The 22,295-nt window shown below is 40.2% G+C and overlaps 1 protein-coding gene across 1 annotated transcript; it reads right to left on the minus strand.

Moving 5' to 3' along the window:
- Positions 1 to 156: 156 nt before the first annotated feature.
- cers2b (ceramide synthase 2b) lies at positions 157 to 19,739 on the minus strand. Its single transcript, XM_043261014.1, has 11 exons — positions 19,356 to 19,739; positions 9,180 to 9,353; positions 8,328 to 8,445; positions 7,522 to 7,640; positions 6,201 to 6,258; positions 6,061 to 6,111; positions 4,905 to 4,997; positions 3,774 to 3,902; positions 2,798 to 2,904; positions 2,050 to 2,203; positions 157 to 1,640 (listed from the first exon to the last, which is right to left on the minus strand). Exons 2-11 carry the CDS (start codon positions 9,350 to 9,352, stop codon positions 1,491 to 1,493), a joined length of 1,152 nt encoding a protein of 383 aa, XP_043116949.1. The 5' UTR covers position 9,353; positions 19,356 to 19,739; the 3' UTR covers positions 157 to 1,490.
- Between the last annotated feature and the right edge of the window lie 2,556 nt (positions 19,740 to 22,295).

The raw sequence follows: 22,295 nt of genomic DNA on the forward strand, positions 1-22,295 counted from the left end.
TTTAATTGAGATTGATCATTTGATAGCTCTAGTTATGTTTTTTTTTGTATTTTTAAATATACTCAATGCATCTAAAGCTATTTATCGGTCATTCTGTAAATATTAATATATAAATAAACATGTTTCGTTTAGAAATCAAACCAAACACTTCAGGCGTGGCTTACATTCAGTATTTTATTGTTAACATCCTCCATAATATCATCATATTACAAAACACAGGAAAATACAAAATAAAGGTAACACTGTAATCGACTCGACTGCGTCTGAAACGAAGTCCAGAGGAGAGCGACGGGAGGAATGATTCAGACCAAGCAGCTGAGTCCGAGCGTCTGAACAGGAAACTGGCCACAGAGAAGATCGAGACGTCTTCAGCAGCACATCGACATTCATTCAATCTTTGGCAGGCAGCTCGAGAGTGTTCAGAATCAGCGGACGAGCTGCAACTGGCCCGTGCGTGTTTGTTCGGCTTTAACATCAAAAGACTGGCAGTGAATGGGTGGTTTGTTAAGAAGCTAGTCGTGTCTGGCCTCGTTTAAAGGTGCGCTCAGTTACTTCTGGGGTTCATACTCATCACACACAACCAGTGTTTGGTGACCGATGCCGTGAGCGAAACCCAATGTGTGGGTTAAATCCAGTCATATGAATAAGCGAAAGACTTCGCTTGCAGCCGATGCGTTCAGAAACCTGAAAGTGATTCTGTGAGACATGGCTGTGACCCGCACTGAGACCAAACCGGTCCACTTGGTATCAGATGTGTTCTGCATTCATTATAGGATGGATGGGTATACTCTGGAAAGAGAGCAGTTTTTTCAATTAAAAACGAAAAACAAGGCATGAAAAAGAGCAAAGAATGGCTAAGGAAGGCACTGTTAGAAGGCACAGATCACCTAAATCTGTCATCATTTACTCGTAAGGCCTTTTTAGGAGCAGGTTTGGCTTCATATCTGATCTGCTTTCCACTGCTTTGCCGCAGAATGTAGAAACAAAAAAGGCAACCAGAATATCGGGAATCGAGAGAGAAACCCACGCACGTTTAAAAGACCTATCTTGGTGTTTATGTCTCACAGTTCGGACATTTTCTCTGAATTGTGTTTTTCTTGTGTTCCACGGCTGTCTCCATTCAGTGAAAGCAGGGTTTCCGGCGCTAGGAAGCACAACGAAGCATGAAAGCAGTCCATATGAGACTGGAAGCGTGACCGCCGTGCTCGGTATTGATTTATATCGTACGGGAAGAGCTGCTTTGGACATTCTGCTATAAATAACTAGACGTTTGGAACAGCGCCAGGAAATGAGGCTGATTTTTAGGTGATCTGCTCCTGTAAGCGTGTGTTAATGAAGGCAGCACTGCTCCCTGCGTGTGTGTGTGTGTGTGTGTGTGTGTGTGTTGGTCTGTAGTGTAGACAGCACTTGATCCCGTTCTTCTCCCGTCTCTGTTCTGCTTCAGCAGAGGAAGAATCTCTAGGTCTCTGAACGTGTCTCCTCTCTCGACGTCACTCTGTTTTCTTAGAGTGGTTGTTGTTGTACGTAGCGTGGCCGTTCTGAGCTGGCCTGGTCTTCTTTATCTCTCCGTTTTTCATGTGTTCTTCTTCCTCTGACTCGTCCGTCTCCTCTCGATCGGACCTCTCGTCTTCTACCGACGACTGTCGAGAAAGAAAGCGATATTCAAATATATTCACAAAGACATCGAGGGATAGTTCCCCCCAAAAATGAAACATCTGTCGTCTTTTAGTCAGTAACAAGCAGTGATTGCTCTGGAGTGAATGGGTGCCGCCAGAGTGAGAGAATACAGATGTTAACTGATGGACCGGACTGTTGTGGATTATTGTGATGTGTCTCAGCAATGGATGTGAATGGGTGCCGTCAGAGTGAGAGTCCAAACGGCTGATAAATGATGTTTTTATCCGCTGTTTGGACCCTCAATCTGACGGCACCCATTCACATCCATTGCTGAGACACTGACGGCCTGAGGGAGAGCGTGTTTTCATTTTCTGGTGAACTATTCCTTTAAGTAATATCCTTTAAAGACAGGTGAACATGTAGATGACGTACGTTACTGCTCAGGAAGCGGAAGGCCAGGCGAATGATCAGCGCGGCCCAGAAGATGTGCAGACACAGCAAGACCATCAGCAGCCCGTTAAAGAAGTAGTATCCGAAGAACGGAGGGTACAGGGTCACGGGATACACCCATGTACAATACATGATCCTGAGAGAGACACACAAACACGTGACTATAATATGTGTTACACATCTTTAACAGTTAGCACCGGTTTTATTTGTGCACGCTTATATCCATAGAAACACTCATAAGTGTATCATAATCACATCTGGCATGGCATGTTTGATGACAGCATGTGTGTGAGAGAGAGAGAGAGAGAGAGAGAGAGAGAGAGAGAGAGAGAGAGAGAGACAGAGAGAGAGAGAGAGAGAGAGAGAGAGAGAGAGAGAGAGAGAGAGAGAGAGAGAGAGAGAGAGAGAGAGAGAGAGAGAGAGAGAGAGAGAGAGAGAGAGAGAGAGAGAGAGAGAGAGAGAGAGAGAGAGAGAGAGAGAGAGAGAGAGAGAGAGAGAGAGAGAGAGAGAGAGAGAGAGAGAGAGAGAGAGAGAGAGAGAGAGAGAGAGAGAGAGAGAGAGAGAGAGAGAGAGAGAGAGAGAGAGAGAGAGAGAGAGAGAGAGAGAGAGAGAGAGAGAGAGAGAGAGAGAGAGAGAGAGAGAGAGAGAGAGAGAGAGAGAGAGAGAGAGAGAGACAGAGAGAGAGAGAGAGAGAGAGAGAGAGAGAGAGAGAGAGGGATGGGGTGTGTACCGGAAAGGGAAGATGATGAGGCGCGTGACGATGAAGATCGCAGCAAACAGGATGAAGATGTAGTTGCATGCGTTCTTCCACCTGGCGTAGTTAAACATCTTAGCTGACTGAGAGAGAGAGACATGATATGAGGGCGAGAGACTGATGAGTACAGCAGAGGGAGAAGTGTGCATCTGTGCATCATATTCTCTTCAGTTTTTTTAAACGTACAAACCTAAACGTTTTCAAAGAAATTTTTAACACTGCCACGGACAACTTAAAGACTACCGAACACACTACAGAATGCACTTCACTATTATTTTTAATGTTTATAACAGTGCTGTCGATGACTGATCTCGACTAATCATACACAGCCAGTTTATGATTTGAAAATATTTCTATGTATGTTACATATATATATTCATATAAATTACATGACATGTAAATATATCATATATAAGATATAAACTTAATTTTTTTTTAAAATATATACATGCATGTGTGTGTATTCATAAATATACACAAATTATGTAAGCTAAAACTTTGGATACAGTTAATCACATTTAATAATCTTAAAGCAATGGTTTATAAAAAAAAATCTCAAGAATACTTTTATTTGACTAAAACTATGGCAAAAAATATTGTGTTAGAATTTAAAGTAGGTGTTTTTATGTGAATATCTGTTCAAACTTAATTTATTTTTGCCAGCGCAGCTGAATTTTCAGGATCATCCTTTGAATTGTTGTCTGCGGCAATGTAAGGCATTTTAACCAGTTCTTTCCATTCAAGTACATACTTTATATCTTACAGTTATACATTTAATCCAGCTTCAAGGAGAGAAAATAAATGAACAAATCTGAGAAGCACAAGCTCAAACCACCAGCATCTGAACCCCTCCGTTGAGTTGACCATGTGACTACCACAGCAGACACCCTACTGATATTAGGACCGACTGAAGCGAGCGGTGTAAACGTGTTTGTGTGGTTGATCTTCTCACCTCCAGCAGGTAGTCGGCCGAGTCATGCATGAACATGATGAGCGTTCCCGCTCGGATGTAATTAACACACCAGGAGAAGCTGATGAGCATGATGGTGGCCACGTGATGAATGATCTGCTCCTTGAAGTCCTGTAGAGGAGTGAGAGACACAGTCACGACTCATCTTCACACTCACACACTTAACAGCTTTTCATTTCTTTATCATCTATCTCTTTCCCATGAGGTCCACTCAAGAAATTACTCAAAATGTAGTTGACCGATAATAGAAATAAATATATATAAATATAAATAATATTACGTCTATTTGAATCAAAAACCATGTTAAACCACACTAAATAAAATGAATGAATAAATCTACAGTTCAAATTAAATATATATATATACATTATATATATATATATATATATATATATATATATATATGTGTGTACTGTGTATATTTATTATGTATACATAAAGACATATATTTTGAAAATATTTATATGTTCATAAAAATATAAATCATATATAAATATATTTAATATATTCTACAATAGTTTTATTTATAAAATTTCATATTTTGAATAATTTTTAACATATTTATAAAAATATACATCTCCCTCCTTTATTAATTAGATTTATTCCAATAAAATAATAGAGAATCTTAAAATGTATATATAGTTTTTTACTTTCCCCCTTGTATTTTTCTCCCATAATTAATAGTTTTTTGTTACTTTAGTACATAGATTTTCCTTTTTAGTTTTTGTCATTTAATTTATTTTAAATATTTATATTTTATAAGTAATAAAGTGTTTATTTTCTGTTCATTCATTTTTGTTACTATAACAAACAATAACTTTAATTGTAATTGTAATTTACTAAATATAACTTCAAAATAAACAAGCTGGAAACACAAATTCAACAATCGATCATCTTCTATAGTAAAATCCCAAAATATAATTTCTTCCTTTTTTAAATGACCACCGGCTGTTTATGGTTTCACTTCCAGAGCCTCGTGTGTGTTTCAATCTGAACGTCTGTCATCAAGGCCACCGCAAAAACCAAACAGCCGGCAGTGATTCCCAACGTTAGCTGCTGCTTTGAATACTGCGCTGCTCGCTAAAACACACGGTGTGATGACGGCGGACTCACCTTACGCTTGACATCAGACGCCACGCTGAAGAGGAGAGAGGTGTAGAAGCCCAGCTCCAGCATGTAGTACCAGTACTGAGACGACAGGAGCGTCTGACACACAGAGAACACACACAGCTCTTCATACACTCTTCTCACCTGACCGCATGCAACCGCATTATTGCCATATGAAGTCCACGTCGTGGCATTTCCTGCGATTTTATATTAGGAAACAATTGTGTGCATTTTAAAGTTCAATTATTCTGTCTAATGCAATCTGAGAGTTCGAACCCATGTTTCTTAACTAAGAAAAGTCAGACTCGTAGATGAAGTTTATAGAGAGCCCAGTCCTCTTTTTATTTGTGCCGTCTCGGTATAAATTACATTCACACTGGTGTTTCAGGAAGCCAGACTAATTATAATAACAATAATAACAACGACGACTGTGATAGCAGCATACTGTAAAAGAAATGTATTTTTAGCTTGATTTCAACACTTAGAGAGTTATGTTGAATTTGGGCGGCATCTGAGCGCTCAGCAAATGTAATACTGCACTTTAAACTTTTATTTTGACGGACAACTCCAGCTTAAGTGAAAAAACGAAACCGTATCTCGGTGAGATGCAGTAATCAAAAATAAAGACGCGTTATAAATGCAATAAATGAGTTGACTGCATCTCGTTACGTCCCTATTATTATGTTGTTTTGTTGGAAATTAAGCTGATTTTAATATTGTATTGGCCTCGAGAAAAAGACGTGTACTTGATTGAACTAAGCGTGCACTTTTATATTTACTTTCATGAATGTTAACGCACTCACACTTTTAAAGTGCATTTTACAATAACGTCCAATTAAATGTTTCACTTTAAACTTCCTTTTGAGTCTAATTCTATTCTAAAGCACACTTGATTATAACTTTGACTGTAGCGTGTTTTACAGCTAAAACATCTGCTGAATTGCAGCGTCATCATTACAAATGCGTAATTATGAATATGCATGACTAAATAAATGTCATGTATATTTTAGTTCAGCTGAAATGCCTGTCAGTGCAGACAACAGACGAGAGTCAGCTGGCTATGGCAATGCTTAGCTCTTATGTACTACGTTTGCAGTTCACGCTCCAAGCGCGTTTGGAATCAGTGCACGTTTATTAAAGTACTTCCTGGAGATGTACTCACCAGAGTAGGGAAGCCCTTCCACATCTCCTCCAGATCATACAGCCAGGGTTTCTGGAGAGACAGGCAGACAGTTATTCAAAAAACCAGCAGAGAAAATGAAAAGAAAGGGTTAAAAGCGGATGAAGCTGCACATGACTTACATCTATTAGAGCAACAAGACCACCGATGAAGGCGAGGAGGTAAAAGGCAAACCTCCAGCTGCAAAACAGGTTCACAGACGGGTTAGTTAACCAAGTCCAGTTAAACCTAAACCGTTAAGATCAGTCTTTCAAAAGACTTTTTTCCAAGTAACAAACCAACGCAATTATCTCACTGTTTTCGCTCTTTTCATCTGATCTGGGAACTGTATTTTTAGTTCCCGCCATACAATCATCGCTATAAGCCTCGTCTTATCCTTCAAATGCTATCAAACAGAAACGATTTGCTGCCGCTGTTTGTTGTGACAGATCGCGGGACGTTAAATGTTACTACTAGTTATAGCATGAAATAAACATGAATGAACATCAGAAGCTGTTGAAAGAAACAGAACTACTTACTGATATTAATCACGTCTCCTGTAATCAATCAATCAGAAAGACATAAAACAGCTCATAAACAATAATGTCATGTGATGCCATATACAGTTCATTATATAGTTGTTATATTTTTACATAATCTTTCATCTTCATTATTTAACGCATGAGTGAATGAATGTGTCAAGAAAGCATAAAGCATAAAATTACTGTAATTATAAAATTAATAAACGTTTCTATAAAACAGCCTCGTATGCAATTTAAACTTTTTTAAAATAAAAATCTGCTCTTGTTTTTTAAAATTTGAGCATTTATGAAAATAAATTTAAAGAAATATATTTTCATCTATTTTTTCTTTTGCCTAAATGCAAACTTTAATTTGCAGTCCTTAACTACTAAGTTCTCCTTTAAATGAATCATTTGGTACGATGCACTTGTTACGGTACATACATGCTTTTACTCTGTAATACAGCGTCACCCTCTGATTTCATCTAATTAATTATCAATTTCATTACATTTTCACCACTACCTGATTATAGCTAAGCAGGTGAAACACTCTTATTTATTTAGCCACTGGTAAAAGGTCTGAGTGATGTTTTTCTGGCTCTTTCTGAGCTAAATGCACTGTTTCTTGTAGATCTCTGTGCATTAGGCTTTAAGCCCTGAGCTGGGAAAAGAAGCAACGCCGTCGTCCTCCAGGACCAAGATTGAGAAAACTGCATGCGAACGAGCCTTTCAAACTTTTACTTAACGCATAAATAATTTAGTAAGCGCCAAACACGCTTCAGACAGAACCGGCTTCAGCTTTTGCACTTAGAGAAACCGCTTTCATAAAGCATCATTTAATCTCATACATCAGCGGCTGAAGCTCATTTCGCAGGAAACGGTCGATGGTAACAGGGCTATAAAAAGCGCTCGTGAATAATGCATGTGTTGGTGTTTTCTTCACCTGGCCTCACGAAACTTCTTGAGCAGGTTGGGTCTGTCCTGATTCCTGCGGCGTCTGAACCAGCGCTGGACCTGGCGCTCCGTCCATCCCGTCTGCAGGCACAGCTTCTCCACTGAGCTCTGGAGAACACAAGCACCATGAGAGCTGATGCACCGGCGCCGGGAACTAACTGGTCACATGTAACTCCATTACATCATTTAATTACGAAATAAATGCTTGGTTTTAAGGTGTTCCTGTTACAGTGTAATTTAGATACATTTAAGTACTATGTTTGGGTGAACACTTTATTTATTGTAGTTACCCAGTTAAGTCCTTGGTAGTAGCCGTAGCACTTACATGAAATAAAAGGTACTTATCATGTAACTAAGTTATGGAACAGCCTGTTTGTAACAATGTAGATGTAACAGGCATCTACTGTTACACATGTCACAGTTACACTTAAGCACAACCTTGATACACTTTATTTTAAGTAGCTTATGTCTGTAACACTATGTAACAATCTCTTGGTTACATAAGTAACTGTGTAACAGACGTTGCCTGTTACGTCTACATAATTACAAACTGTAATTAACGGCCGTGTAACAAGGACACCTTAAAATAAAGTGTAATCAGTTACAGTCACTGAGAAAATTAAATTACAGTTACTGGAAATGTTACCGATTACATCTTAATTTCTCCCTGCCTGCTTTCAAGATAATGAACGAATGAATAATTTGTAGAAGAGTAATCAAAGTTACAGTTACAGTACTTTTCCAAAGTAATCGTAACACTGAGTGTGTGCCAAAGTGTTTCCAAAGCGTACACACCTGACTGGGGTTTTTAGTTGTGTTGCAATAGTAGGACTCCAGTGTGAGGTTACGTGTAACTTGTCGTCTCGTTGTTTCCTTCAAGCCCAGCAGAGAGGCTAGTGGTGTAGCCACATATCTGTACACACACGCAGACATTTTTAAAGAAAGAAACCGACAGATATTGAGCAAGGATGAATTAAACGATCGCAAGCGTCACTAAAGAAATGTATAAAGTAACTAAAGTTTTGTATTTCTTTTCTAAACTTTCTATTCATCAAAGTATCCTGAAAAATGTAATATTTTAATATTTATACAGTTTCCAGAAAGAAATTGTGAGCAGCATAACTGTTTTATAACTTCTGCTTCACAGAAATACATTACACTTAACAGACACTCGCGTAATAATATATGTCATTTTTTATTACATAAATGCAGCTTTGCAGAGCAGAAGAGAAATCAAACATATTTTTCCATTAAGAAAACACTGTATTTTTAATGACGTTGACTGCTGTGTTGAAATGAACTGCTCAGTTTAATTAATGATTAGTGAATTGAGACTGTTCCAACGCAGTTTATTATAGTTCAGACCAGAGCACTTTAGTGCACTCATCCCAATTCTGCCTCTTATTCCTTCACTCTAGTAATTCACTATTATCAGGATGAATGAGGAAGCAGGAGAAGATGTGAAGAGACAGCAGGACGAGCGTAACATGAAGGGAGTGACGCAGGGAGAGAAGACATTAAATTTGAAAAGCGAGAGACAAAAAGCAAGCCGACGTGTATAAATAGAACTAAAGATCTATTTATAAACGGGTCAGGCAGGGAGAGGGAGAGAAGCGCTCTACAGGAAAACACAGAGCTTTGACGCACCTCTCGAAGACCTGTCGAATTGCGAGAAACAGGACGGCGATTGGCAGCGCCACCCACAGATCCCGCGCCTTGGCGTAGACCCGGCCATCACGGTCCTCCAGATCAGCCCATCCCAAACCCTCGGGGAACCACAGACGCTCCTGCCAGAAGACTTCACTCACCCACTCCAGCATCCTGCAGAACACTCCAGCATGTCAAACACTTACCAACACGTGCTCCACTGCTTGAGATATCCACCCATTCATCCATCCATCACCTATTTATTCCACCCATCCATTCGTCAATCATCTAATCTAATCTACCCATGCATCCATCCTTCCTAACACCCAACCACCCATACACCATAATCCATAACCCATACGTTTATCCATTTCATCCATCCATCATCCAATCCATATATTCTTATTCATCCATTCATTGTCTATTCCACCCACCCCAGTAAATCTTTCCATCCATCCACCCAGAAAGATTTCTGAGGGAAAAGTCATCTGTTTTGAGGGGAACAGTTAGAATTGTGAACCATGCAAACGCTTGTTGGCTCTAAAACCTCTAATCCATTCCTTAGCACGAGTGAAAATAACTCTGTTAGTAACTAACTGCGTCACAAACTCAGATATGGTTTCGAGACATCGCTCGATCTGAGACGGCATCTCTAAAGCTTCGTTCCAGCTGTGTTGTGCTCGCAGACGGTCGGGGCTTCCAGGCGGCCTCTGTACTTTCGTGCTTGAGCTTCAAGTGGGTGGAGGGACCGGTTACGCTACAACCTCAAGACAGGCCGCAGCTGATCTAGATAAGCTGTTCAAAGACGCTGAGTTTGAGTTGTTGTCTTTCATTTTGAAGAGTAAGAAAGCACATGCTGTTTAACTTTACGGGGCGGGAGGAATCAGACAGATGTGTGTATGTGTGTGATCTGCACATATAGCTGAGGTCCGTGTGATGCGGTCTCCTAATTATTACTGCTGCTTGCCAAGCCTTGCGTTATTATTGCTTTGCATTACCAATATATGTCCCTTCTTTTTTTAAACTCTAAAGAAAGAAGTGACCTACTAGGTAAAACACTGTTAAACTACTACAAAATCAATTGGTCAAATCAATTTCACGCATTTCCGCCAATACTTCTATGTTCACAATAAGCACGTAGCAAAATTTGACATTTAAAACCCACCTGGCCTTTCGAACGAACAAGATGCTTCTGGCTATTCCTTATATTAAGGGTTAAGAATTATGACCCGCCTTTTCGTTTTTAGAGAACTGAAAACAGAGGTGTGGAAAAGCAGAGTGGAAGGATGTGGTCACTGATACAACTGACTAAAGCAGAGGGGATTGTAAAAGATGGATGGTTTCTAAAACCTTTCTAAAAACGTTACATGTTTGGAGAGTCTTAGTAACAGACCGCTTAGACAGGAAAAAGCTGCCAGATCTACAATATGCATAAAATAACATCTCACGGTTTATTTTTTTGTTACTTGATGCAATAGCTTCTGCGAATGATTGCACAATTGGCGGGAAAGACGTGAGTGGTAAATGTGCAATGTATGTATAGTCAGAATGGGGAAATATCTCGGTGACAAACACTCTCTCTGGCATGGCATGCAATCGAAGCTAGTTTCTTCCCGACTCTCGGTTATGTCTCGTGTTTGATCTCGCTCGCTGAAGACATGCAGCTTTGACCATCTGATGCTTATTGCACAAAAACTGGAAAGCATCCGGACAGCTCTCATCTTTAATAATTGACTATCTTCTCTGATTCGGGGGGGGGGGACAGGTTTAAACAGATCACCTGAAAACACAATTGTTAACAGCCTGCTGCAGCGAGCTCTGCTGGGTTTGCCAATGTTTAAACAAAATATTTGCATTTGGTTGCAGCATGCAGCAGCAAGCAATACTCTATATTTGACTTTTTGTTTATTACTTTTGCATGGACAGAAATTAAATCCAGTATTTCTTTTTAATAACTGCATATAGGTCTTAGGTCCTACTTTATATTAGGTTTTTCTAAATGCTTTATATTAGGTTTTTGTAAAAAAATGAATCTTTAGGTAAAATGTTTTATCTTTTAAGGCTTCACACTGGTGATGTATACAGGATTTTCCAGTTATAATTGTGTAAAAGTACACTTATTCTGCTGTGCTGACTCTAAATACTAAAATTTAAAGTGCTGAATATTGGTGTAATTTTAACCGTTATTTGATTTTACATTTATTAGTTAATATATTTTAAATGTACTAAACCCATCATTGGAAACGCATTGAAATACACAACATACAGGTGTCAACAGAACATACATTACATTTTTTTAGTTTATCATAAATGTTTGTCTGTACAATCAGCAGTAACGATAGGAATTACATATAAAAATGACACATAAAAGTTGCATATAAAACATACCAAAATACAATGGTTAAGTATAAAGCTCCTACACTGTAAAAGATGATGCACTGTTAACTTAGTAAACTCACGTTCATATTAATTATTTCGTTCTGCTCTGTTGACAATACTAAGTTTGATGGTGTTTTTATTACTTTCTGTTATTTAAAGCATTGCAATTAAGTTGAGTAAACTTGATTTCTTTGTGTTGGCTCCTTTGTTCATGTGTTTACAGACAGAGGCGTACATTCAAGTTCTCAAAAAAACTTTCCAAATAAATACTGTGTGTGTATTTACGCGTACATACACAGCACACATACATTATGTAAAGAAAAGCTTTTATTTCGATTGTATATATAAATATAATGTCTAAGAATAAATGTATTTGCAAAAACAGATATACTAAAAAAATCACGTCATAATGCTTTTATAGTGTTTTATCGTTTTGGTAAACTGTATTAGTTATTTTCTAACGAATTAATTAGAATGCACACTGAAAAAATCAGTTATCAGTTTTCATATACACATGTAAGTCAGAATTATGCTTGATTTTAATTATGCATGAAGTTCCTTTAATAATTTCAAGGCAACATTTTTCCTCATTTTTTAGAGTGTACTTACACGGACTCTAAAGCACACTAAACCGCAAATTTAAGGTTATATAATGCAATTAACACGCATTTTCATTTGCACTTATGTACCACATCTTAATGCATAAAACCCCTAATGATACAGAAGAAGAAATCTGTCTCTACGTCCATTTCATCCTGACTTTAATGGGCTTTTACCACAAAACTCTATTATTGTGCTATCGCTCAAGTAGGTTTAGCACTGTCCATTTTTCTAAGCCAATCAACAGAGCCGGTTAACGCCACATGACCGATCATCCTATATTAGAGCACGTATACTGATCTGTGTTTCACTGAGAGCGTTTCCGCTCGCTGACCCCCCGAGAGGACAAAGCTCCAGCAGATGTGGCCTGAACATTGCCTTCATTGTTGTTCTCCGCTCAAACAATTCATCACAGAACAATAACAGCACGCCATCAGGAGACCAAACTAACACGAGGGGCAAACATCAGCTTCAGCACAATTTATTTGAGAGAGCATTAGTCTAATGAGTTTCCAAATGATTGGTGGGACTGGAGGTAACATGAATAGATATATAAAGGTGCTACGGGGAGGGGAAAATATTCACGTCCATTTAACTGATATTATAACGTCCAGAAATATACAACATACAGATATGAGAGTGAAGTACTTTAAGGTGAGCTGTTCCTTTAAATCCCATGAGTTAGATTTAAAAGACAACAGTTTTATAAAACAGAAGTTGAATCAGAGACGGGGACACACACTTCTGTTTTAATGTTTAGGTGAAGTGTTTGTTTTCTTCCCGTTGTGAGCAGATCATCAATATATATATATATGTATATATACACACACACACATACATTCAATCTCTCTTCCTCAGTGATCTCTAGACTGTTCAAGAACAGACTACTGGCATTTAATTCACTGCTAAAACAACCGGTCACTTCAAATTCAATTCACTCGTCAAGTGCACTCAACTGGAAGCATGGCTTTCCACGGTTATAACAAATTACCTTCTGATGTTCGTTCATGTTTATTTCATGCTATAAGTAGCAGTGGAAGAGATCACTGGTTCACGAGTCGCTTGAACTGATTCACTACAGCGATCCGCCATGACGGTAAAGAGCCAAAACTTTATTTGTTGTTCCAATTCATTGAAAAAGGACGAAAATTGAAGTAACCTGCTCCGTCTGGTCTGTCCGTATTTACAGCGACAGGGTTTGGCTTTTTTCTTTTTTTTTTTAAAGAAATTCAAGTCTGCTTTAAAAACACAGGTAATCTAACATTAATGAAGTACGAAAAAAAACTTGAAAAAATAACTTTTCAAATCATCGTTTTGATGAAAAGTAAACAAAGACGGTACACTTAATTTAATGCGCTGATTAATAGACTAAAGCGCTTGATTATAACATGTATTGGATTTATTTTATTTAATTACATTGTACATATTAAAATGTGCTAAACTCCTTACTAATGTGTAATTACGAATTGTATTTAAATACATAACATACAGGTTTCAATGGGTGTATTTTAAGGCTGTGTTTCGCAGTTAAATGCACCTGAGGTCAGACAAAGTTCAGTCTAACACTCTCTCTGTCTTACAGCGTTTCTGATCTAGTGTCAATGCAAGCATTCCTCTTCACCGCAGTCTGACACGCCTGTGAGGGTCAGACGCCCCGTCCCGCTCACGTCAGCGCTTCCTGAGCTCTCATTGGCCGCTCTGGTCATGTGACTGCACTCTGACCATCCTCTGCTCAACCTATCAGTGCACTGTGTGTGTGTGTGTGTGTGTGTGTGTGTGTGTCTGGTAGGACCATGAGGAAGTGTGTAGAGCGCTTAGCGTGGAACAGAGTTTTGTTGAGTGCTGGAAACGTCAGAAGAGTGTGTGTGTGGAGGTTTTTAATACATTCAGAACGCATTACCGTTCATTTCAGTGCACATAAAATCAAATATCCGCTGTCTATATAGAGAGCGATCGTTGAACCAGATGTGCTGCTTATGATCTACTAGAAGGTGCTAAACTGGAGCACCAGTGTCTTGTGGAAAACACTGCACTGTATGTCTGACAGCACCATCGACTCATCATAGTCTATTTACAGAGCACCAATGATGCCTGATGGCAACCGTCCCAATCCCAGATGTGTGTCAGAGAAGGTCAGCTAAAACAGTCCAATTAATAAGTGATTCATTCAGAGAGATCTTCCTCCGAACATAAACCGCTCCTCTGAGCACAGAGTAGATTATCAGACGACGATAAGACACGGAATCAATCAAAATAGATTGAAAAGACCACCTTTCATTATAAGACAGCTCATTAAAGGGCCTATTTTGTCCCTTAGTGTAAGATGTAATATTGGTAGTAGTCTTTGTAAAGCAAGGATCATGAACTATTTGTTGCTAAATCGGTAATATGCATTGGTAAGGAGTTTATTTGTACAACCTTTAAAAGGTGCTTTATTTAGGTTTTTTTGGCACCCTCAGAATCCAGATTTCAATTAGTTGTGCCTCAGTCATAGTCATATCCTAAACCATACATAAATACAATATTCTGATCGTTTGCGTAATCTACTAATCTAATATGTAACACTGAACCAGTCTTACGTAGCAGGGCTAAAAATAGCCAAAAATACACTGTACGGGCCAAAAGTATTGATTTTTCTTTCATGCCAAAAATCATTAGGATATTAAGTAAAGATCATTTACAGTAAATATAATAAAAATAGCAATATGCGTTGCTAATAGCTTCATTTGGACAACTTTAAAGGCAGTTTTCTCCGTATTCAGTATGTTTGCACCCTCAGAATAAAATGATTGTAGCCAAATACTGTCCTATCCTAACAAACCACACGTCCATGGAAACGAAGCACATTTATTCAGCTTTCAGATAACGTATAAATCTCAAGGGACTGGTTTTGTGGTCCAGGGTCACATAAAAAATCCTCTTTACTGCACATAAGAACACACTCTCAAAAATAAATATCTGACTAATTGAATAACTATTCAATTACTTTGCAGCCTCCACATAGTGTTTTAGGCGCATTACCTTGAACAGAAGTGATCCAGTGGTTCAGATGTTGGTAGGACTCTTACGATTTGTCATAATAGGTGCTGTTTAAGTGATAAGTGACTTAAAAAAAGAAAAAGAGTAAAAATTCCCCCAGCTTTCCACTGAAGGAGGGAGCTGAGTCATATATACAGACCACAAGACTGATTCACTTCAAATAGAAGACGCCCCTAGTAACCGCTTAGCAACTTGTCAACAACCACTCAGAACACCCTAGCAACCGCCCCTAACCTCCCAACATCAAAAAGGTCTTCGTTAAAGCATCGTAAGTACGAGGCGAATCACAACATTACAGACTCACAAAATTGTAAGCCAAAAATAAAAAGAACTATTCTCCCACGAGGCATAAACTAAAAACCGCGTAGAGATATAAAACTATCGTTAATTATATCTATAGGAAGGATATTGATAAACTGTGCGTATCAAAAAAATCGATTGCTCGGTGTTTCGGCGCAGTCTAGACGCCGCAAGTCTCTGATTGACGAAATCTTGCGTACGCTGTTACGGCAACGTGGTTTTTCATACTTGATTCAACGCGACAGCTTCGTTGAAATAATGTTGGGAAAAGCATATATAAAGAAACCGCACTGCGGCCGTGAGTTCAAGCGCCACGACATCTACTATTGCGAAGCGCGTTTAGGTAAATCCGTGTGTGGCACATCAGCGTCTCCCAGAGGAATCACATCAGCGTCAGACCACCGAGTGACGGATGAGTCCAGACCCTTCCAGCTCTCAGGTTTTGCTTAGTAATGGTGAGGCGGTTTGTTTGACAGCGATACGCACGTGAAGCCATTCAATGACGGGCCAACGAGTCAGCGGCGGCGCGTCCGGCCTGCTCGGTGTTTGTAAAGCCAGCAACAAATATTTGTGAGTCAAATGTCCATCGCTGGCCTTGTGTAAACGGGTTTGTTGTGTGTAATTACACCGGTCGCCGAGGGTGTGTTACGGGTGATATCTGCTCGCGATACGTCTGTTTATGCAGCTGAACCAACATCAGCGCGTCTGTATAATAGCAGGCCCACTTATTTCCCTGCAGAGTCAATCAATTGAATCATCGGTGTCTAATTCTAGGATCGTAGAGTTCTAGTTCCAGTTCTGTGAAGAGACAAACCAAATTTTACCACAACACACATTCAGCAGGATTTGTCTAAGCCTCATTAGAAGCTGTCGAGTGTCAGCTAACACTTTTTTTTATTAGTATATTTTACATAAACCACAGCGGAATAGTACTTTGCACAGGCAGCGCCGATTCGTGATTTTTTTTGTGGTCGTAGCTTTGTATTTTAACAGTGAGTCAAAGCTATTTTCTTGGTCGGTGTTTCAGCGTTGGGTTAAACCGGCGAAAAGCAACATTTTTCATTAGTGACATTAGTTTAGATGTTTATAGCTTCGTAGCGAAGTGTAATCAGACGAATGGGAAACAGTTAACAAAAGCAGTGTGTTTTGACTTTGACAATATATTAACATACTTATATAATAAAAAGCTGAATTATAGCACCCCAACTGAGCTTCAAAATGTAAATTCAATTTAAAAAGGTCAGTTGAAAATGTGTGACAGTTAAAAAACATATATTACATAATATGAAGAAAAATGAGAAATTAAAGGGACGGTCGCTGTTTCTTTCCCGCCGACTTCCATTCATTCGCGTGTGAACGTAGGAAACTGGAAACGTAAAATTTCATTGCTTTACAAAAGGTCAAATCTGCCCCGTGATTCGTTCATATCACGCAGACGGATGCACCACGTCACGGCCTCTGATTTAAAACAATGCAACTTTGAAATCTGCACGTTTGTAGCACGCATATCAGATCAGTATTTCTACATTTTCTAAGTATTATATTTAAGAAACAAAAGAAAAGTGGAGGGCGTGATTTTATGCAGCGTGTGTAGAGATTTAGCTTGATCTACTGACTTTAGATTAGCAACAACACTGCTCAGAAGTCCTATTGAACTCCCCTGTGATTGAATCAGAGACGGATCCTTCACGTCAGGTGGTGTTTGAAGCCATCGTGCTGATAACACACACAAATCATTTACTTCAAACTATAAATCGTGAAGCCAGAGGTTTGGAACGGAAAGTTTGGGCAGCGTTAACTCCGTGCGACCCGATGCTTCACGGATCGCTGGATGTGGGAAAACGTGCTAAACACACCTGAACATCTAAGAGCAGATGTCCTAACACACCCCGCCATGCAGAGGGAACATTAGGGGAGGGACTTTGCATCGCTGTCGGGTTCATTTGGGTATTAAAATCAGACTCGGCGCAGGGCAAATTCATTTTAGAGCTTCGCAATGGTTTATAGATCATATTATGCTTTTAAACGGAAAACGCTTGAGCCAGATGACTCAGAAGCTGAAGTTTAACAGCTCCGTGCACTTCAGGGATTAATAGTAATAAACTAGCCATAAGTCAGCAACTGAGGGGCGTTTAACGATAATGAGTTGTCCACTGGAGTAAAGTGTGACAACTAGCCCCGGTCTGTATTTGCTTGTATCGGCCACTTCTGATTCTAATTAGGTCAAAGGTAAGAGCAGAAGCCTGCCGTTCTGTATCTGATGGTTTAGTCAACTCTTCCACGCTTGGTTCAAGCTCGCCAGCACTGGTGCCTCGCGTCAGTGTGTCATACTCGAGGCTTTCTATTTTGAGAAAGCTCCAATTTAAGACGAAATCTACGAAGTGAAGACGTTGGGTGAATGTTTTATAGCAGACGGACAGAAAAGGCTGACGAAATGAAAACACATGGACTCTTGAACTGTGGTCCATCATGCGATCCGGCTGAATGGACACAAACTCACGCGTCTAAACCGGGACTTCTATTGAATTCTATTGTTCTCATATTAAAAATATCAATTATACATATTTTAACTGCTCGATAAAGGTATTAAAATGCATCCCCCCCCCACAAATGATAATAAAACACCATCGGAGAGCTTTTCTACACACCTGTTGATTTTGAGAGAGTAAAGACATTTAAAAGCACGCTAAAGCTAGCTAAAGATGTCACCGAAGGACCGCTGGTCTGGCAGGAGAGGAGGATGCTGAGGGACTGTAGCGCAGTGCAATGTTTTCCATGCTTTAGGGAGACGGACAGGCTGTGAAGAACGAGAAAGTGAGCTCACGCCGACTCATTAAATCACGCTGGAGATTCGTTTAGCAAATATGTCTGTGGAAATAGTGCAGTCGCGAGATATACACCTCTAGTTCTTAGAAAATGTATACAAAAATGGCAAAAGAGAGATGAGATAATTCGCTGATCTTTCTGACCTTATTTGTCACGTTACTTTCTATGCATCAAGACTTTCAATCCCACACCCTTCAACTTTAATGACAGAGCATTCATTTAGTCTTTAATCAAACTTTAACTATTCTTAAATATATTATTTTACTCATTAATATTAAATACAAAACAAAAAGAGCTTTGCACTTTGGGGCCAATACAAAATCTAATTTCCCTTAAAGGGACAGTACGCCCAAAAAATGCAATTCTGTCATCGTTTGGTCGCCAACAAGTTGCACCAAACCCGTACTGCTTTCTTTCAGCTGCTGAGCACAAAATAACATATTTTCAAGAATGTTGGTAACCAAACAGCTGACGGTAGCCATTGACTACCATAGTATTTTTTCCAATACTATGGTAGGCAATGGCTACCGTTAACTATCTGGTTTTAACCTTCCTCAGAATATTGTATTCTGTGTTAAACAGCTGAAAGAAACCAGTACACGTTTGGCACAACTTGTGGGTGACTAAATGATGACCGAATATTCATTTTTGGGTGAACTATCTGTTGAAATTAGTCTAAAGTGTCCCCTCAGTACTCCATTTAGAGCATGTGCTTAAAAAAATGAGTTTTCTTACATTTTAGCGAACTTTATTCATCCTGAGCCATGGGCTAGGTGTGTTTTACACTCACACACTTTCAGCTCTCTAAACTAACTCACACTGTTATAAGATAGTTATAAATACTACAGCCCAAAGCTAACAGAGAACTTTCCGCGTATTTTAAACAGCTTTATAACGTTACCTACTTGGTTTTTCAACGAGGATGTGTCAGCTTCAGCTCACTTCTGGAAACCAATTTGTCACCAAAATATGGAAGCTAAAGACACACACACACACACACACACACACACACACACATACACACACACTCACTTCAGTAGTCTGTGTGCCGTCTGTCGGTCAGAAACAGCGGACCGTGATGAGGGATGTCTCTCGCTTCTCCGGTTCTGTCCGCTGGGTTTAACGCTCTGTTCGCGGGTTTACGGTTCGGCCAGGCTGTTTACCGACCGCATCTCTCCTCCCCGAACACAAAAAAAGTTTTCTACTTGGTAAAAAATCGGTTTAACGGAGAGAGCGGCTCCACGAAGCGACGGCTGTGGCGCGTCTGAACGCTATTTCCTGATTGAGGAGATCACGGACGACTCGAGTCTTTCTTCCGCTCGGCTCCGGTGATGAGCGCGCGGCAGCGGGACAGGCGTCGGTAAAACACGCAGGATCAGAGAGAAAGAGAGAGAGAGAGAGAGAGAGAGAGAGATAGACAGAGAGAGAATAACGGAACAGGCGGGACTTAAACATCGTGACGCTCTCTCTCTCTCTCTCTCTCTCTCTCTCTCTCTCTCTCTCTCTCTCTTCCGGACTCTTTCATAATAGAAAGCTGTGTAGATGACACTTTTTAAACTGGCTCATATGACTTCTGCCACCTTAAAAAGTATTGTCAACGTCCTCCTTTTCTTATAATTGATTTAGTAATTACAAAACATTTTCATATAGTCACATTTATCACATATAGTCACATAAAGCGAACTTTGTATATATATATATATATATATATATATATATATATATATATATATATATATATATATATATATATTTCTACATTATACTGTACAGTGCTTTCATGCAACCTGTGTTGTTAAAAGCACTATATAAATAAAAATGATTGATTGATTGATTGATTGATTGATATATAATTACTGGATAATTACTGGACTACCAGTAAAAATAAAAAAATTATTCGTTTTGACCATTTTTAATCCTTAAAATTCTCATCTTTTCATTTGAACTACGTCTCGGTCTCATTTACCAGAACGTGACAGAAGATCAACCCTAAGAATTAACTAAACCAGAGGAACGAACATGGAGTCACAAGAGATTCCGTCAGTGGATCCGTACCAAGCGTTTGTTCAGGCCATACGCGATGCGCTACCCCCGCCTACTAATCTTCCGTGTCCCGTTGCTCGACCCACCACGTTCGCAGGGGACGCAACCTCCTGCAACGGGTTTCTCCTGCAATGTTCCCTTTATTTAGAGATGCAGCCACACCTCTTTTCCTCCGAACGAGGAAAAATAGCTTTTATAATCTCTCTGTTGACTGGCAGAGCTCTACAATAGGCAGAAGCGCTGTGGAACTCCAATAGCCCATGGGTAAATACCCTCGAAACCTTTCTGGAACATTTCAAAGACTACTTTCTCAGTTCATGACGAACTTCTGCAACTCAGGCAGGCAGAAGAACCAGTGCATGAGTATGTACTGCGTTTCTGCACACTCGCCATCAGAAGCGGATGGAACGACACCGCCCTCCTGTCAGTATTCCGCAGAGGGCTCAATCCGTCAGTGCAACAACAATTAGCTATCTATGATGACAGCGTGAGTGTGGAGATCTTCTTACGCAAGGCTACCTGTGTAGCCCAACCCCTTTCTGCTTGTTCCATCACACCGGAATCCGCCTCCTCATCCACCGATCGCCCCACACCAGAATCCATGTTAACGGAGAACTACCATCTAACGGCCCGGGAGAGATCGCGCAGAGTACGAGAGGGCCTGTGCTTGTACTGTGGCTCCCCAGCACACCTGCTCAGTTCCTGCCCTGTCCGTCGCCCACAGCCTGCGGTGAGTGTTACCACCATAATGGTATCCCTGCAGTTCCCAAATTCCGCATATCAATGCATACATTCTCTACAATAATCAACTCTCCCTAGTCAAGGTGCTGGGGGATTCGGGAGCAGCAGGAAACTTCATTTTATCTCTCAGCCTCTCTTGTCTCGGTCTTCCTCGCCTCAAAAACCCTACCACTTACCAAATTACAACCATCCAAGGAAAACCGTTAAGCAAGGGCCAGGTACGTCACTGTACTCCACTTCTCACCCTTCAAATAGGCATTCTGCACTCCTGACGGATTAAACTACTAGTGTTGGAGGAGGCAACAGTGGACATGGTTCTAGGCCGGCCCTGGCTGGAGCAGCATCAACCGGTCATCAACTGGAGAAATGGTGAGATTGTCAAATGGAGTCATGATTGCCTGAACGAATGTCTGTCCACTGTTCCTAAGGGCGACCCACTCCCGCTTTCCTGCCATTCCACATCCATTGAGAGTCCTAATTCCCCGTCCGTCACACCCATTCCTCCCGAATCCCGTCAGTACTCCGATATCTTCAGTAAGCCTACTGCCACCCATTTACAAAATACCCAAAAGGCCGAATATATCATTTGTCTGTCCCGGAGAGAGAGGCCATGGAGGAGTATGTACAGGAGACTTTGAGTCAAGGGTTCATCCGACCATCCACCTCACCGGCCGCTTCAAGCTTCTTCTTCGTCACAAAGACGGACTTCAGCCATGCATTGATTATAGAGCCCTTAACAGCCAAACAGTTAAGTTCGCCTACCCTCTGCCTTTAGTCCCAGCTGCTCTGGAGGAGCTCAGAGAGGCACGGATCTTCAGTAAGCTGGATTTCTGGAGCGTGTACAATCTCGTTCGGATCCGCAAGGGGGACAAATGGAAGACAACCTTCATAACCCCGGCTGGGCACTATGAATATCGGGTCATGCCGTTTGGGCTCTCCAACTCGCCCTCAGTGTTTCAAAACTTCATGAATGAGGTGTTCCGGGACATGCTGAACCGTTTTGTGATTATTTATATCGACAACATCCTCATATACTCCCCCAGTCTATCTGTACACCGATACCACGTCAAACAAGTCCTTCAGCGCCTCCGTGATCATCAACTATCATCCTCCATCCATTTCCTAGGCTACATTATCTTGTCTACTGGCGTTCAAATGGAGCCCAAGAAGGTCAAAGCCGCGAGAGAC

This window comes from Puntigrus tetrazona, chromosome 16 (genome assembly GCF_018831695.1).
Source record: "Puntigrus tetrazona isolate hp1 chromosome 16, ASM1883169v1, whole genome shotgun sequence".
NCBI classification, from domain to species: domain Eukaryota; kingdom Metazoa; phylum Chordata; class Actinopteri; order Cypriniformes; family Cyprinidae; genus Puntigrus; species Puntigrus tetrazona.